Genomic DNA, 23,210 nt, shown 5'->3' on the forward strand with positions numbered 1-23,210 from the left:
TGTGGCACAGAGAAGGATTTATGTCAGCAAGAAATGCTACATTTTCCTATTATGATTCACATATACAGCAGATTTGCAGCAATTTGGGACCTGTTTTTTTTGAAATCTGCATTTTCAAAGTGGCTGATTAGTCCTTTTATATGAAGCAGTGCCATGCCATAAAGGGTCAAAGAATGGATCCATGAAATCCCATTTCCCTTTCTCATTAGAGAAGACAATATAAACAAGCTCTTTTATGAGAAATCTGGCAGAAAATCCTCCATAGGAAGGCAAAAAAACCCCATCCACCCCACATTTAGTGGGAGCACAAAGTATCATGATTGCCAGGAGGGAAAGATGTTAGTAATAGTCTCTGCTGGTAAAGCAGAAAGGGGTATTTATTTACATGCTGTGTGAAGAGAATCCCTCAGGACACTTTTTTTCTTTTGTTAGATTTTTTGTGCCCCATGACATAAGAAAATGTTTTTTTTTTTTTTTTTTTTTTTTTTTTTTTTTTTTTTTTTTTTTTTTGTTTTTTTTTTGTTTTGTTTTGTTTTTTTTTTCATGGGCTATGGAACCAGTGGCAGAAATAAGCAAGCAGACAGCATGTTGCCAGAAATTATTTGCCCTTCTTGTCTTTTTACAAGAACACATAAAGACCAGTGCAGTTCTGTAAGACATGCTCTGGCCAAATACTTATATTTTGTCTTGCAGGAGACTTGTTTATGATCTGTCCTGATGTAGAGGAGAGGAACTGTGTTTACAATGCTGTTCAAACTCATTAATGACAACTGGACAGTCTGACAAAACAGTTCTTCTGTAGACAAAGGCTGAGCATTTAGCTTCTTCACGTTAAAAAAAAAAAAACAAAACGATTTTTACATAGCCACCTTTCAGATTTGGACATCTCTTGTCCATTAATTTTGTTTGAAACCAGGTAATTTAAATGAATGATTTAAAATCTCAGCCAAAAATTGATTTCTTCAGATCACATTTCTGTCTATTTCTCTCAAAATGACCACTGGACACAGCCATGCAGCAAGACTATGGTGGGGGTTGCATATCTTGGCAAAAGGGAGACATTAGCTCCTTGAATTTCTATAGCATAAACAATAACTACAGAGACATACCACAGCTGGAAATAACCTTCTCAGACAGCATGTCGTTCTGGAAAAAATGTTTCCTTTTGAACCTAAGTTAATGGTCTCAATACGGGAGGTCGGACTAGATGATCAAGATGATCCCCTCAGGTCTTAAAATAGATGGGTCTTGGGAAGAGGTGAAGTATTTGGAGCACAAAGTGGAGGTGAGTTAACTTGATAGGAGTACTGGAGATATTGCAATAAACCTTTGATTTGGAAGTTGCTCTTTGCTCCTGTCACATAACATAAATGTGCTTCCATGTGAGAGCTATACTTGGACTGCACTATTCTTTTCCTATCCTAATCCTTTCCAACCATATGAAAAGCAGTAAAATACGTTCCTCCATATGGGCAATTTTTGATCTCTCTCTTCTAGATACTGTTAACATTTCAACAGACACAGCAATGACAACTGATCCAGAAAAGAAGCAGCTTGGGTCGGATTTGGAATGGGCACTGGAATTTGTAGGTTATGCTGGCTCTCAATCTGTTCCTTCCTAATTATCAGGAGAAATACCACAACCGCAAGATTTTGTATTATTCTCCACATCCCCTTACCTGGAGAATTTTGGGGTGATGAGCAGGGTGAGCAGCGAGGAGAGAAACTGTAACCCGGATGGAAAGCAGCCTGCAGTGGTATGTAGGACATAATATCTTCTTCAAAAAGGCTGCATGTAAAAAGTGATATAAAGAAGTTTGGTTCACATTCATCACATGAAGGAATGTAAACATGCAGTATATTGCAAGTCTACTGCAGTTGTAAGTCTGGGTACATCTCTGAATTGCTGGATTTGTAAAACCATAGGTTTCCCAAACAAAGCATGGTCACCAGCAACAAAGAAGAACACAGAAAATTTTATTAGACATTTCATGCTAAGATGGTGCTTCAATTTAGTGACAGAACGTCATGATCTGAGACTATGTGGTAAACGTGGGCAACTTCTACAATTTAGAACTGAGAAACAAACACATGCACATCTGTCTTACAGGTTGTTTTTCTTTGGTCATATATTTGGTCATGTACACCTCAGCTCTGTGACTGTTCAGGTGAAGCTGATGGGAATAACTTCCCGCATTAGGTAGTGCTGTGCAGCATACCCACACCTGCTGGGTAATGCAACATTTTCTATGTAAGCCCAGGAAAATACAAAGAAGTTCTTAACCGTGCTAAACAAAAGCAGTTAGGGCTTAAAGACTAAGCTCCCAAGTCCCAATAAAAGCAAAGCCTTATCGACATTATCCAAACAACATTCACTGTATCTCAAGGTTTCATGAGTGGGACATAGCCCTGCACATCTGGGCTGCACCACTGTGGTAAAACTAGCAACTTCATGAGCAGTTATATTATTTACTTGTATTGTAAAAGAAAATATTTTATTTTTCCTTTTGAATAAAGGAAATAAGATTTTTTTTTCCATTATAAGGAAACATTTTAACATTTTATCTGCTACTTGATGGTAACAGTTTGAGTTGGCTGGGAATGGAGTTTATTTCACTGATGGAGGCTGCCTTCCAGGAAGTAAGAACTGACTGACATATGTTGGCTGAATTATTTGGTGATGATCACCAGCCATGAATCTATTTTAATTATAAATGGCCTAGAAGATTTAATAAATCTTTCCAATTATGCTAAGAAAGAGACAGCCAACTTCTCTGGTACCGTAAGTAACAATATTATGTTTTTGAACAAATTGATTACCTCAGCAGAATTACTAAATCTGCATCACAGGACAATTTTTCAAGCCCATGTGTACCCTCTGTCCGAATGTAATGGATCTTCTCCCTGAAAAATAAATATTATTGACAAGTGTAGAAAGGAAAAAAGAAAAGGAAGAAAACATGCCATAATCAAGGCATGAGATACATATAAAATAATTATTCCTTGGTATTTTGCCAGTTCCCATTTCTCTCTTTACAAAAATAGCAGACATCTTAACTGGCTGGTTCATTCTCTAAACTCACTAACAAAGTTGTAAAAAATAATCTAAATATATCATTCAGTTGCCTGATCCTAAAGCAAGAGAAATTATACCATATGTTACAAAACAGAATAATTCTTAGTTTTCCAAGCTCATGTATAGCAGTATAGCTACTGTCACTGACAGACTTTGTGTTGAAGGCTACAACTAACATATCACCTTTCATTAACAGAATTTCACATAATACCACTCGCTTTACTTTTACTTGCCAGTTCTAGCTAGCAAATAGCACTCTAACGTATACTTGATAGTGATTGATAACAGAAGTTACATGGTGCATGTATAGAATCATACATTTTGCTGCTTCAAGTGAATGCTAACAAGAACAGGAAGCATAAGATAGGATCCTATCAACAGATTAGGACCATGGAAAATACAAAGATATACCCTGGTGTGCAAGTGTGTTTCTAAAGCACCGCAGAATCCAAGAATATTTATTGTATTATCAAGTCCAAGGGTTCTACCTCACATCAAGGATGTACTTTAGAACCTTGCTGGCTGGGGCTGTGAAGTTTTGCAGATTCAAGCCCTGTAAATATGGACATACGTCTCCTAGTAGTTTACTTAAGGTCTGCTATATGAGCATTAGATGGTAACTTGGGATTAATCCTAACCTAAGCTATAATCAAAGCAATGACCTGGAGGCAAAGGGCTCGATATCCTGTTACAAATCTCATTACGCACTGGCTAAGCTGTCTAGTCCCTATCGCTAGTCAATTTTGTTCTCTGCTCAAAAGGAGATAAAAGCATCATCTGTTCTCCGAGAAATGAGAATTCAAATTACAGCTGAGGAGAAAAGCAGTCTGGAACAATTTGATGGTGAAGATAAAAATTTCTCAGTTACAGAAACGTACATCGTGAATACAGGCAGCAGTTCTCATTTTCTCTTCTTTTTATTTGCATGTACTAATTCCTCCAGGAAGCAAGTCTAATCCTTACACCCAAAGAACATTTTGTCTGGCCCTCACGTGTAAATAACAAGTCAGGAGGGCTATCTGCAGAAACTGCACTGCAGGATCTTGAAGGCTTTTCTGTTGCTCCTCCTTCCCTTCTTTACCAGCCCCCAGTTGCATTTTTTACTGCACAGGGCAAACTAAACCCTTGGGCCAAACTCTTAGCTGGTGCATGCTAGCACTGCTGAGACTAAAACAATTAATTTCACTTTGGTTATGGTCTTTTTTTTTTTTTTTTTTTTTTTTGGAAAGGACTACCATTAAGTCATGAGAATAAAGACAGGAGTATAATCTACTTCACAACATTCCTATTTCTTCATAAAATCCAGGGTGACTATGTCCATGGCATGTGTGTAGATCCAAACACAAGGTAAAATCCTGGTTCTGCTGAAGTTACTGGGGTTTTGCTGCTCACTTCCATCAAAACATTATTTTAACCTTATCTTCTGAAAAGCAAGGTGATTAACTGTAGGTGAAGACAGTTTTTGCTATTCAGTAACATTTACTGACAGTTCTGCATAGGACTTAAGTTCATCTTTTTTACTACAGTTACCAGAATTTGCTTTGTTCACTACAAGAAATCATTTCTGGAACTTGGTGTCAGCAGTCTGGAACAAAGCAGTACCTGAGTGCATGGTTTCTGGCCAAGCTGGGCTGACGCTCCTGCAGCATCTCAAAAATGTTGGGTTGGCGTAGAAATGCAACAATCTTGTCATTGTAAGCTGGAAAAGCAAAAAAGTGATACAGAGGCTTTATTTAGCACTGTGGGGGCCTTCTGGACGTCACTGTGACTATGTAGGGGCACACTGACTGCACTGCTAATTGAGGCACAGGACAACATGAAGCAGTGCATGTGGTTGATGAGTAGATCTAAAAAACATCTTTGTGAGCACTGCTTTGAAAAGAAAAGGGAAACTTGGCTTACCCAGAGGTAATGTTTCATGATGATGCTGGTTTCGAATAGCTGTTACAAGACTATTGCCTGGTCTGGCCAACAGAGTAACTCCTCTGTTCCGAGAGACTTCAGAGGCCTACAACAGTGGAAAAAAGGGAAAGAATGGGCAAACTGGCAGTCGGCAGCACATCAGTCAGTAAGAATGATTCTGATCTTGGTGTTTTTTTTTTTTTTTTAGAATGGCCCATGATGCTGACTGACTAAAGGACAGAAAGTCTGCATGAAAATTATAGCTTTACACTTTAACCAGCTTAAAAAAGTCAGGTAACGATGTGTTCCTCATACCTAGGTAGAGCACAGGTCAAAGAAGGGCCACATCATCCTAAAGGATGGCTGCCTAACTTGCGTGACCAGACATGAATGTTGAATCTTATATACTGAATAAAGAACATTATCTGAAAAGTAGATAAAAGTAAAGAGGAAATTTATCACTGTTACTTAATTAAGGCACTTAATTTGAAGAATGACACTGTCCTAAATACACTATCTAGAGGAGGGTTTCATGTCAAGAAGGCAGTTACAATAGAAGGTGGGAAAACACCTAGATATAAGGATACAAGACAAACAATGAGGTCTGACAATGCCTTTGGTAAATCATTATTTTCTGGGTAACTGCATGTGGGCTTGGGCAAACTGAAGGGAACCCACGCCTCACACATGTGTTCCTCCAGAATATCACCTCAGGGAAGCCAACAGAGAAGCACCACTACAAAATCGGTGCAAACACACCCTGTATGAGGACAAGATGTGCACGAATTCCATTCTACTGGGCAGATGGTGGCTTCCTCCTCACAGCACAAACTGTAGTACTTGGCAACCAGTTCATGAAGAAATTGCCCCAACTCCAATATTTTAAATGCTTAGCTCTGCATCCAAGCAAATAGTGCCAATCCATTTTCAGTGCTATGGCCAAATGCCAAGTCTTCCAACTGGATACAAATGAAAATTGAGAAGCTAAATGTGACTGGCAAGTTGCCTTTGGAACACATAAAGCATAAGAAGTTTATGTGTAACAAGATGCCAGTGAATGCACTTGATACGCATCAATACGCAGGTTAAACAATGAAAAATCTTAATGATTCAAATTAAATTTACTCTAATTGAAAACACAAAACTTATGAAAGTGCATGGTGAACATTTTGCTCTACTATTCAGTTATGATTTTGCTTGTACCCATTTTATATTGTTACACATCTGCTGACTACAGAGAGTTATCCCAGCACCAGGGAGAACAGTCAAGCCTGCAGTACTTAATGGACCGATGTGCTAATCTTGGTCCAATCCTTCTCACCTTTAAAAACAGACAATTTATGACTGAACTTTCAGGCAGGTCATACACAATGTACTAACTGCAACAGCAGTGAATGCCACTGGGATTGATGCAATTTAATCAGCGTGTACATTTTTGTCAAAAGCTGCGTAAATGTAATGAAATCCTTGGCTGTGAAACTAGTGTCTCCTCTCCAAACCTGTTAAGGAACAGCTTTGAGGTGTACACTCTCTGCTCTCACTGGCTTGCACTCTAAGTCTTGTCCTAAAGCCATTTTAAGACACAAGACCCTCTGTTCTGGGCCAAAGCTTCTCACCTTCTCCTTTTGTCTCCTCACACCCCCATGGGCCAGCTGACAGTGCAAATTTAGCTCAGGCAGCTTTCGCCTTGTGGCCCAGGCATCTACACTGACAGGAACCATGTGCTCTTCACAGCATTCACTCTTTGCTATGGAAGAAGAGGAGGTGTAGGAACAAGGGGTGCCCTATCAACCATTGCTGCAGTAGGCATGGAGCCTTTCTGGGCACAGCTGTTCCTGGGCTGTCTTTGGCAGCGTAGTGAGGGCCACGCTCTGGCCTGCCCTGTGGTCAGCTGTTAGCAAGGATGTGCTAGCAAAGATGTGCTAGCAAGGATATGCAGGGTGACTGCACATCCTAAGGTATCACACTGTGCTCAGCTTCTCCCCTTTCATGGAGCTTCGGAGGTCAGGCGAGGAGGCCTCTCCCCAGGCCTGAATGTAGAATCAGCTTGTGTGTGAAGGCTGACCATGGGTGAGCCTGTTTTTAAGGGTGGTCTCTGACTCATGTGTGACAAATAGAAATCCTGCACCCCTGTTGCTACCCCTTGGTCATGTAAACTAGTATTCTCTTTTTCCTTTCCTTTCCTTTCCTTTCCTTTCCTTTCCTTTCCTTTCCTTTCCTTTCCTTTCCTTTCCTTTCCTTTCCTTTCCTTTCCTTTCCTTTCCTTTCCTTTCCTTTCCTTTCCTTTCCTTTCCTTTCCTTTCCTTTCCTTTCCTTTCCTTTCCTTTCCTTTCCTTTCCTTTCCTTTCCTTTCCTTTCCTTTCCTTTCCTTTCCTTTCCTTTCCTTTCCTTTCCTTTCCTTTCCTTTCCTTTCCTTTCCTTTCCTTTCCTTTCCTTTCTTCGCCAGCCTACCAGTGCTGGTAATTTGTGTGTCTGAAGACATTCTCCTGAAGCAGTAATTTTGAAAGGAAATGTGGCTAGAGCTCATGAAAGAAAACCTTCACTCCCCGCTTCCCTTTCTTACTCCGGTTTAACAGTTAAAGCCGACCGGATTGTAAGAACCTGGTTCTGTACGCACCTGAACAGAGTAAATGGCACACACTGTGTGGTGCTGTGCTTCTCTTCATCACCATCATTAGATGTTGCTAATGCTATATTTGGATCCTGGTCTTTGCACATTTACACCTCTAAACAATTTTCCTCTGGCAAAACAGCAGGAAAATTCCCAGACATCTATTTACCTTCCATTTTGCTAATACTCCTCTTTCTAATCTTTTATCTAATACAGTACAATTGATTGCTTCAATTCAGTGTTTAATTACAAATGCCTTGTCTGTTCTGACTTTCTAATTGAATCATTTAATTTAGATTACCACCGTATTCTCGTATTAAAAAAAAAAAAAAAAAAAAAAAAAAAGAGTGACCCCTCTAATGACTTAGTGACCTGGTTCACCTAGTGCAGGGTGATCTGACAGATTTATAGACACAGTTTAACAGCTTAGCAATTGATTCTGGGATGTTGCAACCAGAGGAGAGTCCAAAACTATCACAGGAGCCTTCCAATGATAAAATACTGTTTCCTGGATTTTATATCACTGCTGGATTTGAGAGGCTCCTGCATATTTCAGTCCTTCCACTTGCTTTCTGTGGTTTGGGTCAGCAAAGAGATTTATATACTGCCACATCCTCGTACATCTTGTCTTTCCTACTAATCAGAAACTCTCGATGCTCAGTTATGGATGCCTGCTTCTTTCTTTTTTAAAATTTCTACCCTTTCATCGTACATAGGGACTTCCATTGGAGAAGGAAACCCCCTGAGAGTGAATTGGAGGTTTTCTTTCAAAAATCAGGTAACCAAAAGTAGCATCAACAACCTTTCCTTTCTAAAATATTGATTCCCTTGAAAAAGTAGCATTTTTGTCCATAACATATTATGCCATTTAATATCAAGAATCTACACGGATGGACATTAAGAGCGTTTACAAAGGTAATTAATTTAGGAGAATACTTCAACATAGAGAAAAGCATAAACACTATGGAATAATTTATGAAACACGTGCTTTCTTGGAAGAGGGAAATGGGGTATTATTATACACATATTTTTTCTAATTAAAACAAAACAAAACACAACTACAGCCCACCCACCACATACAGATTAAGTTAAAAAGACAGTTTGAATCTCTGCTTGACCTGTTAATAGTTGGATAAACTTTAAATAAGAGGACTTGGAAAACAATAGCTAACCTTCTTCAGCAAAGCTGTGCGACTGTTATCTCTGTTCTTTACTGAGAATAAATTTTAAATGCCATAAAGCAAAGAAAACTGACATATTTGAGGAAACTTATTTGCATATTTTAATTTCATGAAGCAGTCTTAAAACTATATATGAAATACTACAACTGAATTCTTTAGTAGTGATGCAAGGTATTCTAGCCACTATACTGACTAGGCAAGGTTAGCCACAAGAATTTATAGGATTCATGGATGTCATGGAAGGCAGAGCAGGTGATCACCATTTGTTATCTGATCACAGCAACCTACCTATTGCACTATACTTAGACAAGGAGATCAAGAGCTTGATGGTAGACAAAACTGGCTTTTGCATGGAATATATCCTCCAGAAAAGGACTATGTTTTGGCCTGAAATTATGAAGAAATGGGGACACAATAACCATGTAAATCATTAGTACCTATGGTTAGCTCTTCTCACTGCGTTTAAATAATCTTGCCTAATTTCAGTTGAATTGGTTTGATTTTACTTCCAACACTTAGTTTTTGCAATGCCTGTTGTCTGCTGAATAAAATAATCCTTTATTTCTATTCACTTTCTAAGAATTCGATACAATGCATTTTCTTTTTGTCTGCTGCTGAGCACTGAGACCATAATTTCTTAGAACTGTAATCATTTCTTCATGATGATTCAGTTCAAAGCCATTGCTGATTGTGTGAACCTGGGGTATTTCTTTTTTCCACTTTGGGCTAACATATGCCAATGATTTTTATCTGCTATTTCCTCAGCTGATCATTCAGTGTCACAAAGTCCCTGGGAGGTCCACACAAACACTCTGATGACCCGTTTTGGCACTTGGGCAGGATGTCAGTGTTGTGTGTGCAAAGACAGGGAGGAAAGTTTTGCCTCTTGTTATCCTAGCTCCTTTCTGTGCCCTCTCTGCCACCCACAAGAAAACTGAAGCTGCACCACTCTGCTCTTCGGCATGCTCACTTGGCATCTGTGCATAATGGTCAAGACTGGTGGTCATCTCTGTTGGTCCTTCATACCACCCTGGTGACAGATTCCACAGGCCATACCACCTGCTCAACAAAGAAACCAACTGGAGCACAGACAGCTGACACATAGTCAGGACAAAGCCCCATTTGTGTCCCAGCAGACACGATTTATATTTATATACAGACATCTAAATATACTTGGAAGAAATGGAATGGAACATGCATTTCTTGATTAATTGGCCAAGTTGCAAAGGGTTGAATCTTTTCCTTGTAAATGGTGGTCTTTCAGGCACTGATCCAAAGTCCTTGGAAACCAACGGGAGTGCTTCCAGTGGAAGAGCTGATAGTCCCAAAGGGGAAGCTACTGGCTGTGACAAAGATGCATAAGTGCCATGGAACCTGGGCAACCAAGACAGGGAGAGGAGGGTGCCAACACTGATGGCTGCATAGACAGAAGGCCCTGTGTCATTGATTGATCATGCCAAACCAGTGGTCTTGATGAACAGTTTACAGTTCCCCCAGAGAAAGTCATTGCTCAGACATATTTAAGTCTTTTCACTCCTTTCTCTGTACATGACATTTTGGGTTTACTGCAAATTATTTTTGCCAGCTTTGCCAGCACTTGCAGAACCAAGTGTATTTCTTGTGCTAGGTTGGCTGAGTTGCTCAGCAGCGTTTCTGTCCTTGACTGGGTGAATTTGTAAGCAAGCCCCAGGCAAACATGGGCCCAAGTATGAATCATCATGCGGGTGACTTTCACGTTCATATCACTTGAATCAGTCACAATAAAAGCACTAAACTGCAGGCTGCTGATGGACAGAAGTTGCTAAGCTGGGGGGAAGATATAACTGAAAGAGACATTGATAACACTTCTATCTTCAGAAAATATTTTACTGTATTTACCGCAAATAGAAAAAAAATCATCAAAACAACTTATGCATGGCCTGCCCTTGGTCCTGAAGTACCGACCTCACACCCTAACCAGCTCCTGATACCAAGCCCCTTTGGCAGTGGGAGGTGTTCAGACTGGTCTGGCTGCAACAAATTTCAATGTTAATTTCACAAGCATTTCTCCTGATGATTTTCTGGAAGAGGAGGATTCTTTGGCCACAATTCATAACTACTCCCATTCAGCTCTGATCTTTACAAAGCTTCAACTGTATGAAGAATCTGATTGCCAGTACTTTCCTCCTTAACACTACAATTCCAAAACAGGATTTATGCTTCTACCATCCTGCACATGCTCCTCAGTGACAAAAATCATCTTTGATGTTTGCCTTTACTAAAGCACAACTAGCATGTCAAACATGGATTCTTCTCTTAAAATCTGTTTTGATGTCATTTCATTTTGCTTATTTAGTTTTACTTGTTTATCATTTTATTCTGAAAATGGTCAAAATATAAACTTCATTAACAGCAAGCACTTACACAAACCCTTCAGAAATAAAATATCCCTCACTTCCTTTGGAAGATAAAAATCCACCACAACATCTGTTCAAACACATTTTAAGTAGGAAGTGTTTTTAATTCTACAGAAGACTGCTGTCAAAAGGAGCTGTATTGATACTAGCACTGTTACCTCTCCAGCACTATAGCTACGAAGTCGCTGAAGATGTTGCCTGTGAGTCAGGTGATTAGGGAGACGACCATTCTGCAGTGGGATCCTGGGATCTATGAAGGTGGTAGCACGGCTGTTGTGGTCAACGAAGAAAGACTGAAACACACAGGAACAATGTACAGGGGTTATTTTTGTAAGGAGAAAGCCAACACTGGCAGTATTATGGGATCATAAAGTGAAAATCACTGACAACCGTGTTTCAGAAATCTCCTGCTAAGGATATCCATGGATGGTATCTGCAAATGACAAGACTTTCTTAGCCTAAGCTAGAACAGCTCTTGGGAAATGCCTAAAGCTACATAGCTCAAAAACACATGTAATGTCCATGAGGTAAACGAGGCAGAAGAGAACAAAATTACCAGGGAACACTTCTTTAACCTTCTGGGTAGTTTCAGAAGTCACCCAGCAATGCTTAATGGAGGCAGACACTAAGCCAAATTTTGCAGTCATGACATATCTAAGCTGTAGACGAAACCTTTTTGTTAGTCCAGTGTTGCCTTGGCTATGGAGTGATATTCCACAGAAGGCTAGAGGGTCACCACTATGCTCTGAAGTATTTGTTCCTGAAAATTTTTTCTGCTTTTAAAATAACTCTGCTTGCTGCAAGTATTGTTTAAACCAAATCTTCACCAGTTTTGAGTCGAGAAAGAAAGGACCTCCAGTGATTTTGTAGGCTGATGTGCTGTGTTAAGCAAGTGATTAGTTTTGTTGACACACTTACCTTGCCCTGCTGGTCAGTTTTTATCTCCCAGCCACGAGGAAGTTCTAGTCGGGTGTCAGCAAACATGTTTATAAAATTTACCAGGTCCCTGTTGTGCTGATAGCGCTCGAAATTACGAGCATCTCTACGGATCTTCAGAATCATATGCTTCAAGCAGGTACTGTTAGTAAAGACTCGATAGGCACTCTATGAGATGGAAAACAAAAGTGAGGAAAAGCAATTCTGGTATCAAAACAACAGTTATTTCATGGGACATATGCCCAAAGAACTGAAACATATACTGTTCAAGTCAAGAACAATTTTCATCTCATCGCATTGATTTGAATGTCTGCTTTACACAAACATCTAAAAGTAAGAAACAGCCCACACACTACACACAGCTAGCCTGTGCATAGGCTGCCTCCTAAAGCACTCCCAAACCAGTCAGCTAAAACACCACCCACTCTAGATGCACACAGTTGTGCCTATTTCAGTGTTTTCACAGTCCAACAGAAAGCCTGTTTGTGTGACTGGATGATCCCAGGAAGATGCAAAGGCAGCTGTGAACATATATTTATGGTATAATTCAAATCAAGATGTCTGTGATAGAACTCATCGACTGAAGAGGATTGCATTACAGATGTCTACATCTGAGCTTGTTAACTTATTTATGGTCACTTTATAGCCACAGGACAGAAACAGACACATTCAATTGTCTATTTTTGGAAGATAATGAAACGCTTCCTGGAACTGAGTATTTGTTTCTGCACTGACTAAAAAGCATGTCAGATGGAGATGTTTTTCTGAGTCAGATGAACATTACCCCTGAGGCAGGTAGTTGTATCTCACCATGGACATTAAACACACCTCTTAGGGGAGCATCCACTGATGCAGATTGGAGTTCATTAGTGTTGATCTGGCCGCAGAATAGGAGCCAAAGTGAACTGTATTTGTTGCCACAGGATATTCAACAATACAGTACCACAAAATACACGTGCAATGTCAACACTTTTTCTCAGGCTGCTCCTGGATATTTTACTTAAGGGAGAAAGCTCAAGGCATGGTAGGAAACTATAGAAATCTGCATGCCTTCTGAGCATTTCACTAGAGAGAAAATGAGTGTGCTGGTCCTATTGGTCAGCGCAAACATCTGAATTACTCGCTGAAGCTTTTGTTATACTACACAAAGTACTTTCTGCTGTCCTGGTCTTCTTGAGCAATAAAGGGTCATTGGAGGATATGTCCCTCCAGTGAAGTGAGCCCCAGTGTGTGTATCTGTGATCTGCCCAGAGAATCTGACCCAACAGCTTTCAATTCTCAATTTCTGTGTACTTTTAATGCATTTTAACCACTACAATGCAATAAAACATTTACAAGTATTATTTTTATCATGTAAGGATTTGTCATTGTGGTAGTGTTGAGAAGGGAATATACTTCTTGCAGGTCAGTGTCCCTAATTATGGTAAAAGCACTGGTGTATGTTGTGAAATCACAGAGATATGATCTCTGCCCTGAAGATATGACCTGGTTATTACCCAGGAAAGCTTCATGATTGCAAGTTGCTGAGTTCACAGCCTACTCCATGACAGAAGTTATATTTTGATCTGATGTTTGATCAATAACGGAGTTTTTGCACTAGGGAAACGAAAAATGTAATGGAATTTTATCCCTCCACAGAATTAAAATACCTGCAAAATGAAAGCCTTTTCCTTTTAATTCTAACTGCTGGATAATATTTTCCAATCCCAACTTCATTGGTATAATTAATAGCTTGAAATTTTAATAGGAGTGTGTGGTTAAAATATAACAACCATGTTAAACCAAAAGTTACGTGGGCCATTATTTCTGTGCAAGTGGAATCTGTATGACTATTTGATGGATGTTTCAACAGATTGTTATGGCTCCCATATTAGAGACGATTTTATAAGCTCAAACTGAAGGCCTCTCTTTACTTTTTTATTTCAGTGAGAAATGAAGTTGGGACCTAATCTCTTGTGAGCTATTCCTTGTACCACTATAGAATCATTTGTTCCTTTTGCAAACAGCTATGCCAAAGGAAAATGATACAGCTTCCAGCTATAAATCATCATATATCATCCTGTCAATGGAAGAAATTATGTGCACTCCATAGCATAGTTCAGGCAATTTTAGATGAGTTAATATATCCCTTCCTCTGCAGGATGCAATAATCTCAGGGGCAATAAACTTTGCCAGAAACTTGGAAATGGACAGCTGGCTTCAGCACAACAAGTACAACATCCAGAACAGGACATTTGTCATTAGCTAAGGACCTGTGCAGAGACAACTCTTAAAGTGCTTTTTTAAAAATTTTACTTTCAAAAAGAAAGGCCATCCCTACCCAAAACCAGATTTTCTAAATATTTTGAAGTTGCGTGGGTGTCTAGTTGAACCTATATTCAAGATAGGCAAACTAGGACTGGAACCTGATAACTACACATCCCCGTGAGATCTCCCTATCTGCTTCCTCCTGGTTGACCTACCATTAAACTTTTTCCATTCCACATCAGGTTTGCAACAAAACATACAGACTTATTGAAGTAATTAAAAAAAAAATAAAAAATGAAAGAAAAGAAAAGAAAAAAAAAGAACTGATTTGAATATTTAAAAATTCAGTTTCAATCTTTTTTTTTTTTTTTTTTTTTTTCCCCAAAAACAGATACACTGACTCAAGTCAGTATTTCTTTCACTGCATTATGCCCACCTGCTTCTTGGGAGTGCAAACTGCAGGAGTAAATAATTTTTCCCTCTCTGTTCCCCTGAGATTTGGTGGAATCTGAGTAAGATTTCTCAGGAACATGGCTCCAAAGGTAACAAACTCACTCCCTGCAGCAACAGACAACAGAATCAACCAACCTGAAACCAAGGATTCCTGCTTAATCTGGAAGGGTAACATTAATGAGCTTCTCTGTGCTTCTCAAGGAACTCTGTGTATGAGGCAGAATTCCAGAAAGATTTTTCTTGGATCAGTCTGCCTGTGTTATCCCCAACCTGGTCTGGTACTCAGAGAGGACAAGTGAGCCCCAAGCCACACAATTCAAATTCAGTGTGCATTCTACCTGAAGGCCTGGGGCACAGAGTCTGGACTCAGAAAGCAGTAGTGCAAGAGAGCAAATTGTAATTACTCACATAGTTTGCATGCAGCACAGTGAAGAACTCGGGATTGGTGATAAACTTCACAGCTGGAGACTGCAGGAGTAAGGTGATTTTTTGAGAATTCACAGGAGAAAGTGAACCTTCCCTCCTAATCTCTGGACAAAACAAACAAACAAACAAACAAACAACAAAAGAACCAAAAATTGTATTAATATAGTCGCAAGCATAGTCTAGTATCTAACCTTTACTGAACAGCAGCATCCTGCCCAATAAACCTACCCTCTCTGTTTTACCAAGATAAGTCTGCTGGCAAAACTGTAATCATTCTTATGGTTAGTGCTGCAGTGTTTACAGCAGCAGGGCAGGAGCTGGATGCTCTTCTACAGTGTTTGTTAAAAACCTCTGGGTCATATCAACTGCTGTCTCTGAACATCAATGTGACCACAACAGTTTTTACCAGGTGACACTACTGTTACCAAGTCCTGACTGTTTCCTTGCACTGTTGATTTTGGAGAGAGCAGATTTCCCAATCCAGACTGAGGGGGATCACCAGCAGAAAGCATCTGGTAGCAAGGTTGAGACAAGGAAGTCCCCTGCCCCACCCATTTCCATGTTAGTGCTGCAAAACATTACCCTTTACTTGTAATTGCACCATTTTTGGCAAGTCCATGGTTTTGTTTACTCATATGGCAAAGGAAAAAAAAAAAAAAAAGCAGTCACAAAGGGATTATTTTTAATCTGTATTGATTCATGAAGCACAGGAGCAGAACTGAGCATTTGAGAATGTGAATTCTGCAGAGGTAGGGGTTCTTTGATCTCTACAGACACCAGAAAAATGCTTCCTATCATGGAATTATGGCTTCAGTGTGCAGTTCTGGTATTTTCAAATACAAGCAAACCTTTATGTACAGTCCAAGGAAATTTGATGCAGAGGTCATCAACAGAATAAATACAGATTCTTGTTTTCTTATTATCAACTATCACAATTTTTTGCCCTAGACACATTTTATTATGCTATCCACTTAAGACTGTAGATTACATCCGGTGCTGTAGTTAAATTGATTTATAGTGGTTTAGAATCTGGATTAATGTGCCTAAATTGTATTCCTTCTGATGCTTCTCATTTAAATTAAAAGGCAAATAGCAAAGATATCATACTGCAGCTTTCTCTTGTTCTAGTGAGGTTTGCATCACTCCTTGATCTTTTAATTCTTGGCATTTTATAGAGTATGGATTTTTTCTCCTAACAGCAATAAAATATCTACAGCAAAGACCATTTCCTGATTACTTAAGATGATATACATTATGCTCGATAGTCCTTTGGGGTTAAAACAAAAAAGTGAATGTTACATTAATAAACAGACCTAAATACTTAGGTAGCAATTCCTATTCAATTACTATTTTATTGTGTAGGTGATGTCAGTAAATGATTATAAATATTACACTTCATGACTGTATTACTTATAATTTAAATAGCAATAATACAATGTGAAGCTCATTTCTATCTCATCTACTAATAGAGAGTACTGCATTCTTCTTTAAGATCCGTTGTAGGTAAAAGGCTTATACAAATTGTAATAAAAAGGACTGCAAAGAATTTTTTAATATCAAGCATTAAACATTCTTAGTCAGAACTCATTTTCAACCTAAAAACACCTAAAGGATTGTGATAACAAATAGATAAAATTGAATATTTTACCAAACTTGTTTAAAAAATGCAGGTTCACTATTCTTCTGTGTTCTACTTCAACATGGAACATTAAGAAAATTCAAGCAGACATTGTGCTGATTCTGTATGTTTGCCAATGCTATTTACAGAAGGATGGCATGAAGACATTTACTTCTTGTAGTCAACACAGAACACAAACCTAGGTGGGGCTGAGAATGATGCAAAGGCAGAGAACTGGCCATTCATTTTGGTAACACAAGTTCTAAAACAAAGGAGATAGCTATTTTTGTGGGTCTACAGGTTGCATAGTGGGTATTAGTCCGATTGCTAATAATTCTTACCCAAAAGTGTATATATATCCTTCATTGATGGTTTCACAACTGCTTTAAGGAAATATGACTATCACCAAGAAGTATAGAATAACTCCCTGCCCAGCCCAACCTTCCCTTGGTATGCGTTTTCCTCTTCTCCTTCATATTGGCACCAGTTCTGGTCTAGTCATCTAATGAGCCAGATGGAAGAACCAATTTGGCTGTAAAGAGCATTAACTACAAGAAATAAGATCAGTTTTCAGACAGATCAGTTGCCTGTTCTGGTATGGGGTGCTGTCACATGAGTTGGTGATGAGCAAAAAGACAGCTGTGCCTCCTTCAGTGGCAACCCACACTTAGATCAGCTCATAGCTATCACAAAGCTGCAGTCTTAAAAAAAACCCAAAATATTCCATACTCCATGCCAGGGCCACTGCAGGTGTGACCACACAAATGTGGTAGTGCAGAAGCCATGCCCAGAAATAATAAATTGTAAGGCCCCAAGATCAAAGTCACGCTGCAGCAAAAATAGAAGTGTGTTTTCTTGCAACTACAAAGCTGAACAAAAACCAGATACCTTCTCCATTTTAATTTCAAATAATAATAAATATTTTTTATTGCAATAAAGTAAAAATGCTTTGTCTGTCTTACTAGTTGTTAAAAAAATGAAGCTCTGTATCTGTTTTTGTACCTGTAGCTTCAGGTCTAAACCTCTTTTCTTTTAATTAGCTTTTGCACCCTGGTATAAAGAAGTTCCAGCCCCCAGTGCTCTCCAAATCTGAATGCCAACACTGAGTGGCACTGAAAACGTCCTCAATACCTTTTTTTCACATACCTGAGCTTGGCTGGGAAGGCTCTGCCTCAGAGTCACTTCCTCCTCCAGTGGGAACTCTCTCCACCCTGTTTACTGCACCATCATCTTCAGTCCGCTCCGTTGCAATAGTTCGCTGGATATTTTGGTATCTACGTACATTCAGAGAGAGGAACAACATGCTTTAGTTAACAGAACAGCTTTCCAGTGATTTCTATCTTAAAAATTAGCACTAATTTTAAAATATTCCAATGCTTGTACCTTCAGCATACAACAGAGTAAGAAGCATGCTGGACTCTTCTTCAAATGTTGTAGCTAGTCACACTTGGGCCAACCACTACTCTGCAGATATTGCACTTTGCACTGACTAACAAATAGCTACTGTGCAAGGCAAGGAAGAAGACTCAAAGGTCAAATTCATAAAGGTATTTAGGCTACACATTGCTACTAGGCTTCTCTTTAAAACATCTGGATGTCTGGAACCTAAAAATATTAGTGGATCATGGTTCACTCTCTCATTTAGTCTTATGATAGCACAATCTATGATGCACTGAGTGCCCTTCAGCCTTGTTATTACAGTATCGGATGCACATGCTCAACCATAAAAAGGTAATGGATATTAAAAGTGTTCACAATGTTGATGATGATACAGCACGGCCACCAGGAGAGAACACTTCCATTTTGGTAGGCAATATGGAATGTAGACTAGTAGGTAGTGTGAACTCAAAGAGCTATAATTAATGTGACAACCACAGAAAAGGAGAATAGAATGTAGCACATGAGCTGTGTGAAAAGCGTAAGGATGGGTTATATCCATTTCAGGAAATTAATGGGATTGAGTATTTAGCTTGTGTTGGGTTGCAGAACGAGGGAGAGGAAACAATACAGAGACAAGCGAGCAACAGTGAGAAAGACGACCAAGTAAATGCTGAATTAAAACCTGCAAACACCTTTAAAAACTATGCCATTTCCATGTTAATTATAGAACTAATTACCATATTAATTGATGCCAATAGGATTAATCATGGTCTTAGGGATGATCCCAATATTAAATACTTTACCAGATCAGGAACAAAGTATATATCTGGCTGTGAGAATAAGCTGGAGTGATCAAATATACACCACACAAAACAAAATCTAGTTAACCCACACAGACAGATGAATGAGAGATCAAGATTTCTCTGGTTCTACTGGTTAGCTATGAATATAAATCTTTTTATATGTTGAATAAGAAAATATATTTCATATACAGACAGAAATAAAACAAAAGAAAGAAGTAGAAAGAAAAAGGGAGAAAGGGGAAGAAAGAAAGAAAGTAGGCCCTCTTAATTAGATTAATTAGCTTTTACTCCACCCTGATATTTTTATCTGTATTTCTGGATTTCATTCCCATACTTACATAAATCAGAATGGCTTTACTGTCTGTATTTAATCTGATCCAGCATTGTTTGTCTCTCATTTTCCAGACTTAAACTCTTTTTTCTTTCCTCAGCTCATATTCTGACTTACAATTTTTACTTACTTTCTTTCTCTCTCTTTAATTGCTAATGCACATTTTACTCCAGATAGGAAGGTGGCCAAGAGTTAGTTCTTCAAAGTGACATGGGATCACATGAGACAATTTGGCTTTTACATCTCTCAACAGGTAGCATCTCCAGCAACTTACTGCAACTCAACTTTGGGCAGAAGGGGCTAGAGACAATTAAGAAAAACTACTTAAGTTTTAGTAGATTTGCACTAAACTTTCACAGTAGTATGTCTGTCCCTCAGTATCTAACGACATCTAAAATTTCTTTTGGAAGTTCAATAAAGAGCATCTTTAGAAATGTTTGTTTGTTTGTTTGTTTGTTTTAAAAACATCAATTGGGGGTTCTGTTTTTAAGTAAATATCCATCTTTACAAGGAACTTCTGATAGCAGATTTCACAAGAGCATGAATTTGTCTTAGTTGTTATGTCCCTCTGTTTTAGACCCACACTTCACATTTTTATTTACTTGACTGCAGGCAACTGAATGAAGTTTCCAGTACTGTACTGTAGGAGTTTTAAAACACCCACATGCGGCAGCAAGTGTTTTTTTTTTTTTTTTTAAAAAAAGGAGTTCATGTAATCAAATGATATAAGCACAATTATAAAAACAAAACAAACCAAACAAACAAATAAACAAACTTGTAGTTTCCATTTAATAGTTGGTAGAAAATCCCTACTGGCAAACCTTACAGAGCAACACTAGCTGTGTGCCAACAAAAAATATGCTTTTGGGGGGTTTCAATATTATAAACTCATCTTATATAAATACCCCAAAATGTCAAAGTAAGTGAAGAAAACATTGAAAGGGCAAAAGTTATGGGAATGGCTCTGGAAATTTCAGTCTCCTTTCAAAGTGATTTGTCGAAGAAATGGAGGCTTAACAATACCACACTGAGGCTGTCTTAACTACACAAATATATTTTTGTGTGTTATTTATTACTTTTTAAATCAGTAAAAAAACAAGTCTAGATATACATATGCTGCAAAGGATCTTTCCAACAGAGCTTCATCAGCAATGGCTGTTGCAGGCTTTGCTAAGTTAGCAAGTCATGTGATGTTGAGAAAATGAGAAAGAGTCTTTAAAATAAAAATTATGGATGTCTCTTCGGAACTTGCCTAACACCTGGATTCCAGTTTTGCAATCCCTTTATCCTTGAGTGGCCTAGCACAGCTAATAGAAAGCTTTGAGCACAGAAGGAAAGCAGGTTTAGGCTCTTGGATTTGAAGAGTTATAGCTATGGGTTTCTTTAAATTTCCAAGGCTTTGTGGTTTTGGCAGGGCTGGAAATACCAAGCTTCCCTGTAATATTTTGGTCTTTCCATTCCCTCCCAAAAATGAAACCAGGAAGCTAAAAAGTGAGTAGATTGGTTCAAAAAGAAAAGTGGCCAATTTTTTTTTTTTTTTTTCCAAACTAAGTGGCTTTGAGCCCCTTTTTGTTTCAGGTTAGAGCAAAAGTTCAGGCTGTTGTTAATTCTGTCAGGAAGGTCTTGCTATTGCCTTACTTAAAATGATTCTCAGGTGTGTTTGCTGAAGAATGTTTCTAATAATGAAGTTTGAAACACTAAAAAACGGTATTTCTAAAATGAGTGCTTAAAACCATGCCTGATTCTCCATAGTGCTTTCCAGTAACCGTTTATGAAATGTTGTTTTCCTCATAATACATAAATCTGGAGACTTGAATTATGTGAAATTTGCTTTAGGACAATGAAAATTTTAAAATTCTAGCAGCCTGTTTGAAAGTACAGAAATTATTTTCCACTTCAGAAATGCTTAGTTTGTTTCAATGGAGTATTCAGTATGAATCTCATTTATCAGAATCTTAGGAAATGTTCCCAAACTTGGGAACAGAACTCCTCATTCAACATTTTAAATCAGTAGAGCTCTTTGGCAATGTGTAGCGAATCATCATTTTTTTCCCTGTCCCAAGAAGCCATGGCAATTTATGTTTATTAAGTTGCACAGTGCTTAGTCTCCAACAGGATTCAGCTAAAGAGAGCTATGCCACTACTGAAAACCCTCTCCACTTCTCATTTTGTAATCAGATATTTGAATATTAAAAATAAAGAGATCCAATGAAGAATGTTAGATCCATTAACAGTCAATTACCAATCCAAACCAGTGACAATCAAGTCGCAACCAAGGAAGTCAGACAACCTACAAGAAAACCTACAGAGGAATAAAGTTTGCAGCAAGGAAGTCACAAATGCAATGCCTACTCTGCAGTTTCTGGTGAGATCTGAGATAGCTCATTTACCGATTAACCAGTTTTAGCTAGAAGAATGGTGAACTCTTGCAAAGACTCTCACAAAGACTTTCTCCTGGCTTTATGCTGCAGTTATATGACAGTTCAACTTAAAAAAAAAATAAAGAAAAAGAAAAAAAGTCTGATGTATATCCAGAAAAGAGCTTTCTGTGGTAGATAGCTTGCTTATGTGGCAGTCAAATAGTCTGATCTTTGATGTAACCCAAATCCCTCTTGAAGACAAATGCCAAATGGCAGAGAAGAGTCATATAAATTAACTGGAAAAAAATCTACATTAAACATACACTTTGAGTTTTTTGTTTGTTTCTTTCTTTTTGTTTTTAATATTAACATCGTAGCTTGACACTTTCTGAGGAAAACTAAAATGGAAACAAATGCAGGTTCTTTCACCTCTGCAAAACATAATACATGTTACAAATGACATCCAAAATAATAAATTTGTTGGGGAAAAAATGGAGAATTTCTTCAAGAGTGTGTTGATGGTGACAACTTACTGTGTACAATAACCACTTTCAGAAGAGTGGTTTACTCTCCAAAAGTTACATTAACTTTCCAGTTGTTGTCATTCAGAACCCATTTCTCCTTACACACAGTAACTCCAAAGCTATTTCGCATATGAAAACAGTACTTTGAAACTGCATTCTTCTCTCAGCTGCAGATCTTTCTCTTAGCAAAGAGAAAATGGCCAACAAACTTCTGTGGCATTTCACATGCTATGATTAGAATATAATTTCAGTTTTGCTTGTCTAGAAAAGAAACCATATCATTACAGTAAGCAGGGAATAATAAAGAAAATCTTTTCTGAAGTTAAAAAGGGAAGATTTTTAGCTAGCTCTTTATTATTTTTTTTTGGTCTTTCCTCTTAAATTCAGTCCAAAAAGCAAGCAAGAGAAAGAAATGATAAACAAATCTATGTGTGGATGAGTCACACAAAGTGAAAATATGTACCATGTTAAGAGATAACTGAGCTAGTTCAGAATGAACTCACAGATTTACAGACCTATTACAACACTAAGCAGATCTCTCTATGTCTAGAAAGGCATACTCTGGAAAGGCATTGCTCTGCCCTGCTCTGTTAGGGGACAGATCTTTCAATAGGCCTAACTAGCTTGAGTAGAAATGCCACACTGATATAGCAACAATATTTCAGTAACAGTCAGCTCAGAAACCTCTGAAGATACTGTGATACAGTGTTAGGTGCTGACACATGGGTACCACTCTAAGATAAAAAAGTTGAGAGTTTATGTGTTAAGAGTTAAGAGTTAGAAAGAAAAAGTGACTCCATCTTTTGGAAGAATGCTCCCCTCTCTTTTGGGAGTTTTTCCAAAGCCTCTTACTGTTTGAAATGTTTTGCAACATCTTTCACTCAACAGCGCTCCTCATGTGGGCAAGTTTGGGTACTGAACACTCCCAGCAGGTACACCAAGGTAGAAAGTGATCAGCAGACACAG

At 38.4% G+C, this 23,210-nt stretch overlaps 1 protein-coding gene across 1 annotated transcript in view; it reads right to left on the reverse strand.

Moving 5' to 3' along the window:
• The window catches only part of HECW1 (HECT, C2 and WW domain containing E3 ubiquitin protein ligase 1), a gene marked incomplete at both ends in the record, with an annotated part of 187,478 nt that overhangs the window by 42,386 nt on the left and 121,882 nt on the right, over positions 1-23,210 (reverse strand). Inside the window, 8 exons of the mRNA XM_084281623.1 lie at positions 1,680-1,789; positions 2,821-2,904; positions 4,679-4,775; positions 4,979-5,084; positions 11,325-11,459; positions 12,085-12,270; positions 15,211-15,332; positions 17,993-18,120. Of these exons, the coding sequence (XP_084137749.1) occupies positions 1,680-1,789; positions 2,821-2,904; positions 4,679-4,775; positions 4,979-5,084; positions 11,325-11,459; positions 12,085-12,270; positions 15,211-15,332; positions 17,993-18,120 (968 nt within the window). The remainder of the gene's footprint in view (positions 1-1,679; positions 1,790-2,820; positions 2,905-4,678; positions 4,776-4,978; positions 5,085-11,324; positions 11,460-12,084; positions 12,271-15,210; positions 15,333-17,992; positions 18,121-23,210) is intronic.

This window comes from Netta rufina (assembly GCF_964035555.1).
Source record: "Netta rufina genome assembly, chromosome: 2".
Taxonomy (NCBI): domain Eukaryota; kingdom Metazoa; phylum Chordata; class Aves; order Anseriformes; family Anatidae; genus Netta; species Netta rufina.